The sequence below is a fragment of the Falco rusticolus genome, chromosome 15 (assembly GCF_015220075.1).
Source record: "Falco rusticolus isolate bFalRus1 chromosome 15, bFalRus1.pri, whole genome shotgun sequence".
In the NCBI taxonomy this organism is placed as follows: Eukaryota; Metazoa; Chordata; class Aves; order Falconiformes; family Falconidae; genus Falco; species Falco rusticolus.
The window spans coordinates 3398679-3407500 of NC_051201.1; the positions used below are offsets into that span (position 1 = coordinate 3398679).

The 8822-nt window shown below is 60.2% G+C and overlaps 1 protein-coding gene and 1 long non-coding RNA gene across 2 annotated transcripts in view; one reads left to right on the forward strand and one right to left on the reverse strand.

The window, feature by feature from the left end:
• The first annotated feature begins 997 nt into the window (after nt 1–997).
• On the forward strand, nt 998–3688 carry FOXC2 (forkhead box C2). The gene has a single exon (XM_037409599.1). The coding sequence runs from the start codon at nt 1322–1324 to the stop codon at nt 2795–2797; it is 1476 nt and encodes a 491-aa protein (XP_037265496.1). The 5' UTR covers nt 998–1321; the 3' UTR covers nt 2798–3688.
• Nucleotides 3689–7026: 3338 nt separating this feature from the next.
• The window catches only part of LOC119158076, a 1801-nt gene continuing 5 nt past the window's right edge, over nt 7027–8822 (reverse strand). Inside the window, exons 1-2 of the long non-coding RNA XR_005107752.1 lie at nt 8730–8822; nt 7027–8337 (exon numbers count right to left, since the gene is read on the reverse strand). The exon at nt 8730–8822 is cut by the window's right edge and continues 5 nt beyond it. This is a non-coding gene — a long non-coding RNA (uncharacterized LOC119158076). The remainder of the gene's footprint in view (nt 8338–8729) is intronic.

Genomic DNA, 8822 nt, shown 5'->3' on the forward strand with positions numbered 1-8822 from the left:
GCCCTCACTTCTTTCTTTATTTAAAAAAATAAAATAATAATTAAAAAATAGCCTCAAAGTCCCCCAGAGCGGCAGAGGAAGCTCCCGGCCCCCAGCCACGGCGAGGCCGGTGGCCGCCGGGGTCCGAGTGCGAGGGACACAGCGGGGCGAGGTGCCACTCGCCACCGGGCGAGCGGCGGGGCGGGAACCGGGTGACCTTTCCCGGCGCCGGGCGAGGAACCCCCGGGCTCTGGCACTTCAAATAAATACATTTAGAAAAGAAGGCAGAAGGACCTGCCCGGCACAGGGGCACCGTTATGTCGGTATCGCGGGGCGATGCGGCGGTGCGCGCGCTGTCGCGACTCAACCTGGCTCCCAAAAGTGCTTAAAACCATGGGGGTTTGGTGGAGCGGGAGGGACGGTGCCGCGGGCCGGCAGAGCCCCCGCCCGCAGCCGCCCCGCGCTGGCTCCTTTTAGGGCTAAACCGTTAAAATGATAGAGAAAGGGGGGACGGGTGGGATGTATGTAATTGTTTAATGTGCGTCTATATGATTTTAGGGGAAGGCGAGGCGGGCGCGCGCCCACGCGCGTGTGTGGGGCGCGCGCCCGCCCGCGATGCTCGCGAACGCCAACCCGCATCCCGCCGCCGCCCTCCCATTGGCTGCGGCGGCGGGTGCGCGCCCCGCCATTGGCGGGCGGCGGCGGCGGGGGGCGGGGCCAGCGGGGAGTAAAAGCGCGTCGGCGGCGCGGGGCGAGTTTTGAAGCTGCGCAGCGCGGCCGAGGAGCTGGGCGGCTCCGCGCACCCCGCGCACCCCGCGCACCCCGCGCCAGGACCCGGCGGGGCCCCGCCGGCGCCGGAAGATTTCGGGCCGTTGTTGTGACAAGAACTGGGTTTCCGCAAGGCTGCTTTTTTTTTTTCTTCTTCTTCTTCTTTTTCCCCTTTTTTTTTATTATTATTACTTTTTTTTTTTTTTATAAATCCCTTTTCCTGCGAAAACAGGCCACCCCCCTCCCCCCCCCCCCGCCCCGCTCCCCGCCTCCCGCTCCGCAGCAGTGCCCGCCGCGGGCCGTAGGTGTGCATACAAGAATCACAGTAATAAAGAGGGAGGGAGAGGCGGCCAGAGACCACCCTGCCCCCGGCGACCCGAAGGATGCTGCTGCTGCGGTGCCGCTGCTAGAGGACACGCTGGGATTGAGCTCGCCTCTGAGACTCTCTCTCCCTCGCTCTCTCCCTCTCTCCCCTCTTCCTTCTCCGCAGAGGGGTCCCGGACGGGGGTGAGATCCTTCCACCCCTCTTCCTCCTCCTCCTTCTCTCCTCCCCGGCCGCGGGAAGCCCCTCTCCATGATGCAGGCTCGCTACTCCGTCTCGGACCCCAACGCTCTGGGAGTGGTGCCGTATTTAAGCGAGCAGAACTACTACCGGACGGCGGGGACGTACGGCGGCATGGGCAACCCCATGAGCGTCTACTCGGGCCACGCCGAGCAGTACGCGGCGGGCATGGGGCGCTCCTACGGCCCCTACCACCCCCACCAACCCACCGCCCCCAAGGACCTGGTGAAGCCACCTTACAGCTACATCGCCCTCATCACCATGGCCATCCAGAACGCCCCCGACAAGAAGATCACGCTCAATGGGATTTACCAGTTCATCATGGACCGCTTCCCTTTCTACCGAGAGAATAAGCAGGGCTGGCAGAACAGCATCCGCCACAACCTCTCCCTCAACGAGTGCTTCGTCAAGGTGCCCCGCGACGACAAGAAGCCAGGCAAGGGCAGCTACTGGACCCTGGACCCCGATTCCTACAACATGTTCGAGAACGGCAGCTTCCTCCGCCGCCGGAGACGCTTCAAGAAGAAGGACGTCTCCAAGGAGAAGGAGGAGGCTCGGGAACGGCTGCTGAAGGAGCAGCCCAAGCCCCCCGGGCTGCCCGGCGCCGACCTCCCCAAGGAAGCCTCCTCCTCCTCTTCCTCTTCCTCCGCCTCGGCGCCGGCCTCCGAGAAGAAGGTGGTGATCAAGAGCGAGACGGCATCCCCCGAGCTGCCGGTGATCACCAAGGTGGAGACGCTGAGCCCGGCCAGCGGCGGGGCCCTGCGGGACAGCCCCCGCAGCGCCGCCTCGCCCCCCGCCGCCGCCTCCCCCGAGGCCTCGCTGCCCGAGCATCACCCCGCCGGCAACGGGCTGCCGGGCTTCAGCGTGGAGAGCATCATGACCCTGCGGACTTCCCCCGCGGGGGACCTCAGCCCGGTGAGTGCCGCCTCGGGCAGGACGGGTGCCGGCATGCCGCTGGGCTACCCGCCGGGGCAGCCGTCGGGCTACAGCGCGGCGTGCAGCCAGGCCCTGGACACTAGTGGGAGCTACCACTGCAGCATGCGGGCCATGAGCCTCTACAGCGGCGAGAGGCCGGGCCACATGTGCGTGCCCCCCGCACCACTGGAGGAGGGTCTGGCCGAGCATCCCACCGGCGCCCCGTCGCCCCTCGGCACCCTGAGCCTGCCGTCGGGGCAGGAGGGTGCGCTGGGGGCCGGCCATCCCCACGGCGGCGGAGGCGGAGGGGCGGCGGGGGGGCAGCCCACCGCCTCCTGGTACCTCAACCACGGGGCTGAGCTGAGCCACCTGCCCGGGCACACTTTCGGCTCTCAGCAGCAGACTTTTCCCAACGTCCGGGAAATGTTCACCTCGCACCGGCTGGGGATGGAGAGCGCCTCGCTCAGCGACCACCAGGTGAGCAGCAACTCCGCCTGTCAGATCCCCTACAGATCCGCGCCCTCCCTATACCGCCACGCCGCCCCCTACTCCTACGACTGCACTAAGTACTGAGTAGCCGCGACCCCCCCGCCTAGGGCCATCCTCCAAAAAAATATTTTTTTTTAATATTATAAATAATAATAATTATTAAAAAAAAATCAGGAGAAAGGAAACCACACCAATCGTTTCAGACGCAGGAAAAAAATTAAATCTGACAGCTTCCCCGTAGACCTGGCAGCCACAGAGTTTGTAGGTCCCAAGCCCCGTTTTGGGCCTCCTTAAATTCCAGGCAAGTAAAATTCTACTTGAAAAAGGGGATGTCTCCTAAACAAAAAAAAAAAAAAAAAAAAAAAAAAGGAATACTTCTATATATATATGTCTATCTAAAAGTGGCAAATTTTATATGCTAAAGTATAGGGGGTCTCAGAAAAGTAAGTTATGGACCAATATCACAACGACCATTTATACGTTTTAAAAGGAAAAAAGTATATAAATATATATATATAAATATATGTCCTGGGTATTTTTTAAGTTCTCTGTTGTGCTGTAAAAAATGTGTGGATTTCTAATCAGGCTGATTTTCAGAGCCATTAATATAATATTTAAAGTTGAGTTCACTGGATTATTTTTGTCTCGCCCAACGATTCCTAACTTCCAAATTAATCACAAGTGATTTCTTCTTCTTCTGTGTACAATTATGCAATAGTTTCTTTCGTTTTAGAGCTGTACTTTTCGCAAGACGAGGAAATAATTTATTTTTTGCTGGTGGATTTTTTTTTGAAAGAAAAAAAAGACAAAGTCTCTAATACTTTTTTATTATTATTTACGACGTGTGATGTTTTGTATAATAGATTTCACCTTGATCATTCCTAAGGACTATTTGCTTTAACCTGCTTCAAAGTTCGTTTGTCTTATGTGGTCCTAATTGTTGTACTTACCTTAAAATAAATCCATGCTGTTTTTTTCTGCTCCAAGTCTGGCGCTTGTCTGTGTATATATGTGGGGTTTTGCAGGTGTTTTTTTTTTCCTCCCTTCACCTTTCCTTCGTGCGGAAAACGTGGCACTGGTTGTTCTTCTAACAAAGTCGTTTTCCTGGAGCCTTGAACGTTTATTATGGTGATTATTTCGGTGAGAAAAGGTTTCGTTCAGGTGGAGAGCTGGGCATCGTACAGCTGCGGGGGGAAAGGAGTAAGGCACCGCGGGGGCGAGCACCGGCTTTCTGTCTCAATCCCAAATCCCTGGCCAGCTTGAAATTTAGGGAAATTTCCCAGCGCCGCGGTGGGGAGAAGGGGAAGAAGAAGGAGCCGGAGGGAGGAGGACTCCTGCTTCCCCTGCCCCGTCCCTGCGAGCGCAGGCCTTGTGCGGTGCTTTGCGTGTCTCCGCTGGCTCTTTCCACCACAGAAAGCAAACAGAATCCCACCCCTCCGTTTTTTTTTTATTTTTAAAACAAGCCCCAAAGGCTACGAGTGGGTGCTGGTGCTGAGAGCGGTCGTTTAAACCCGGACTCGCTGCGGAGTCTAGAGCTTGGGCATCATTTTACAGGTTTTTAATACTCTTCCCTAGGAAGGCTGGGCTGATTTTTTTTTTTTTTTTTTTTAACCACCTCTATCTATTTAAACTCTTATTTGCGACGCCGGGCACTGACAGAGATTGCGCCTTCCCCCAGGTCACCCTTCACCTGCTGAAGCAGGGAGCAGCAGTGCCAGAGGCAGGGAATGCCGGCCCTGCCGAGGCGGCCCGTCGGGGGGGCTCCGCCGCTTTGCCCGCCCAGCTCGCTGGACCCCCACTCCTTCCCCGGCTGCCCAGACCCCGCAGAGGCTCCGAGCCGTCCAACAGTGCCCGGCCGTGCGCCCCTTCCAACCCGCCGCAGCCCCCCGGTGCGCCGCTGAGCTTACAGAGCGGCTATACCCGCGGTAGGCTGTTAAAATCCGTGATATCAATTGGGTTTGATCGGGTAAATTTCGCATGCGCTGGAAAGCTGGCAAAACCCACTGAAACTCTCGGTTTGAATGCGAAAAAATGTCCGAGCCTCACTTGATCTTGTGCTTTAAGGAACACTCTTGTAAAACTCTTTGCCATTTTTCCTGGCTTTCAGAGGGTGTTTCGTGGTTTGTGTTTTTTCTTTTTTTTTTCTTTTTTTTTTTAATGCAACAAAGCCTAAAATGTTATTTTAAAGAAAGAAAATACGTAGGGTAGAGGGTAAAAAAAAAATAAGGTAAAAGGATAAAAAAAATCATAGGGTAAAAGGGTAAAAAAGGAAATAAATAGGGTAAAAAAAATTCAAACCAAAAGGGGGAAGAATTCTTCCCCCAGTCCAGCCACCCTTCCCCGCGGGTTTCCCCCCGGCGCGGAGCCCGGCAGCAGGCGAGCGCCGGGGGGGTGCCTGCCCCCCCCCCCCCCCCCCCCCCCCCCGGAGGCGGCGGGGCTCACGTGCCTGCCGTGGGCTTTCCCACACGAGAAATCCCGGGGCCGCTGGTGCTCCCACCCCTCCCACGCCGGCGAAGGGTGCTGGGCGCACGGGGACCCGTCCCCTCGGCGGCGGGCAGGGATGCCGGGGGGTGCGGTGCTGGGGCCAGGGCCCCCCCGGGGCTCTACGACCTCCCCCATGTTGCTGCTGGACAGTTCCGGGGGGGGCGTGTGTATGTGCACAGCTTGAGCCGAGCTTGAGGGTCCCCTCTGCTCCCGCAACCCCTTATCAATGGGGTTTTTCCCACCCCATCGGGTGGGATGGTCCCGGCCCCTCTCCCCCTCCCCGCACTGCTGCTTCGCAGCTGTCAGGGTTTCAGGATTTCAGGAGCTTGGCAGGAAAAGAAAAACCTTCTATCAGGTGCTGGGAGCAGCGCGGGCTCTGAAGCCGCAGGATCAGCATCCAGGGCAGGGTGGGCATCCAACCGCCCCCTCCCAGGGGCTGGGGGCTGAGAGCGTCGTTCCTTTGCTGTGCCCCGTCCCGTGCCGGGGTCAGAGCCCATGTGCAACCGCGTCGCCCCCCATCGCCCCCTCCACCCCGAGGGGAGCCTTGTGGGGGGGCTGGTTGTGCAGGTGAGGCGGGAGCCAGGTGCGGGACTCAGGGGTCTTTTCGAGGCTGCTCGATAACGCGATAGGAGCCTGTCGCGACAGGTGACTTCAGCCTGGCTGGGGCAGAGGGGGAGGAAGAAAGGGGGAAGACCCAGGGTAACTGCCGCACAGCCGCGGCAGGATCGGGCCCCGCAGGCCCTCGCAGCTGAAGGACCAGCATCAGCCCCCCGCAGCAGATCAGGGGGGCAAGCTCGGCCCCGGGGGGGCTGGCTGAAGTTGCTGCATGGCCGGTTGCATGGAGCCGTGGCCCAGCGCAGTTCGAGGCAGAGGATGAGGATGGTGGACAGGGTTTTTAGTTTTATTTTTTCTTTCTGCATTACCATTAACGTACGAGTTTGCAGACCTGTCTGAAAGCCCAGACAGCTCCGGGTTTCGGGAGGGGGAAGGACCGGCGGTTTTCCAGCTTGTCCCCACCGGCAAGGTCCCCGCAGCCCGGCCAGGGAGCCGTTCCCTGGTGTTGCAGGACCCGGGTAAAGCACGTGCCTTCAGCAAGCCCCCCAGGCCTCTGCACAACCACGGAGCTGCCTGGTGCCCCCCCTAAGCCATCCCGCCCCCCTTAGAGCTCGGCAACTGCCGTGGGAAGGAGCCGGACAGGAGGCTTTGGGGGAAGGCCGCTGGCGCTGCTGTTACTTCAGAGGGGACTTTGCAGAAAATCCGTACCAGGCGCTGGGGGGCCGGGAGAGACGGGAATACACCCCCAAGCCCGGGCCCATATCGAGCCACCTCGAAGCTGTACAGTGAGGGGGCGAGGGGTGGGCAGCTGCCACCGGGCCCCTCCGACAGGTCGTGTCTAAGGCAGCGCAGGCCGGGATGCAGCAGGAATGGGGGGCACTGATATGCACCCCTACTCCCCCCGAGCAGAGCTGCGGCAGGAGTGGGGGGCACTGATCTGCACCCCTGCTGCCCCCAGGCAGAGCTGCGGCAGGAGTGGGGGGCACTGATTTGCACCCCGCTCCCCCAGGGGCCGGGATGCAGCAGGAGTGGGGGGCACTGATTTGCACCCCGCTCCCCCAGGGGCCGGGATGCAGCAGGAGTGGGGGGCACTGATTTGCACCCCGCTCCCCCAGGGGCCGGGATGCAGCAGGAGTGGGGGGCACTGATTTGCACCCCGCTCCCCCGGGGCGCTCGGGCGGGAGCTCTCCTCGATGATGCTTTAAAAGGGGCCTGTCAGCTGGAGAGGAGGGGAAACGCGGCCGGAGCGCTTCCGTCGCTGGCTCCGCGTTTGGTTTTTTCTTCTTTTTATTCCGTTCAGGGGAAGAGCGACGGTAACAACAACCACAAGCACAAGCACAACCACAGCCCCCACCTTCGCCGCGCCGCTCGCTCTCCCGGTCCCGCCGCAGCCGTCGGAGCCGCCCGGAGGGCTGCTCCCGGGCCGGTAACGCGGCGAGCGCCAGCGATGCCGCCGGCAGGAGCGGGACAGCGGGCAGCGCATGAGCTGGGAAGAAAGAGCAGAGAGAAAAGCCGCATCTTTGCCTCCCAGGATTTCCTACCGCCAAGAGGGGAAAACAAGGAGGAAGCAAGAATTTTACTGGGGGAGGGAGCTCAGGGAGCGAGCGGGAGCCCGTGTGTCTGTCTCCTGCCGTACACGCGAGTATTTATTGTTTTAACAATCCGTGCTTGGAGTGTCCCAAGGAAGGGAGGACTCCCCGAGGTGGGGAGAGGAGGAGGTTCGGGGGGGATGACCCTCAGCCTCGGCAGGCTGCCCTGAGGATGCGTCGGGCGGGTTAGAGCAGCCGGGCTCTGCTCCATCCCTCCCCAGCAAGGATGCTACCGGGGGACGGGGGGCCTGCCCGGGGATGCTGGTCCTCAGTGTCGAGGTGAGGGGAACCCCCTCCCTCCCCACACCGTTCTTTTGCCTCTTTTTTTTTTTTTTAATTTATTTATTTATTTGGAGGCTTATTGCATTTGCGGCACGCCGGCTGGGTTGTGCAGCTCCCGGGGGCCGGCGGGTGTGCGCACCGCGGTGGCGGGATGCGGGATTACCGGCAAGGGCAGTGTGAGAGGGGTGGGCTGCCCCCTCACGCGTGGGGCCAGCCGGTGACCCCCCCGCCTGCGAAGCCAGCTCCCTCGACACCCCGGCTGTGTTTCCCAGGCTGACAAGGCGGTTTGCAGCTGTAGCGCCCGTCTGCGGCTCCGCAGCCATCGCGGTAACTTCTACCCCAGGGATGAAAACCCTTCGCCCGATGGTTTGCGGGGGGAACGGCAGGACGGGAGCAGAAGTGGGCGAGAAACCCCACGGGTGAGCTTGCAGGGAGGTCGTGGAGTGGGTGAGGGGGCATCGCCAGGGCCGGGTGGTGCTGGGGGACACCTCGGAGCCCGGGTTTTACATATTCCCCTCCAGGTAAAAGTCCCACCACGGACGTGGGAGCTGCAGTGATAGGAGCTGCTCAGGCCTCCTCTTCCCTCCCCCAGAGAAACGATGCTCCACGGAACAGGGTCTCCCCAGGGTCCAACGCAGGTCTGGGCCGTGGGGGGCTGGGGGAGCAACAGACACCTCCAACTGCATCGGAATCCCTCGGGGCCTCGGATTAAAGCTGTTACATAAGTAAATTAAAAAAAAAAATCCAACAACAGAAAACACAGCCCCAAACCTGGACGTTTATACAGAAAAAGAGCATCACAAATTCCTAATGTAAGCACCGGCCAGCTGTGTGCACTTGTAAAGTTGTTATAATCCCCCTCCTTGTTATAAACAGGAAAGTACATAATATAAAGCAACAGGCCCGCATTCACAAATACCCACCCTCCTCCCCGCGCCTGCCAACCGCCCCCTTTGCGGAACTCGCTGCAGCACCCCCCCCCGCAGCCCTGTGGCTGGGCCGGGGGTCGCTCTCCGCCCGCGCCCGGGTGGCCCGTGGCGACGCGGGGCGGGGGGGCGCGGCCGCCGCTCCCAGCCGCGACCCCGCACGGGGGACCCCCGCCACACCTGAGCTCCCCCTTCCTCGGGAACCCAGACGGTGCCTTTGCCTCCCTCCCCGCCGCAGCGCTGCCTTCTCCTCTCACCCATCCCTCTCTTTTC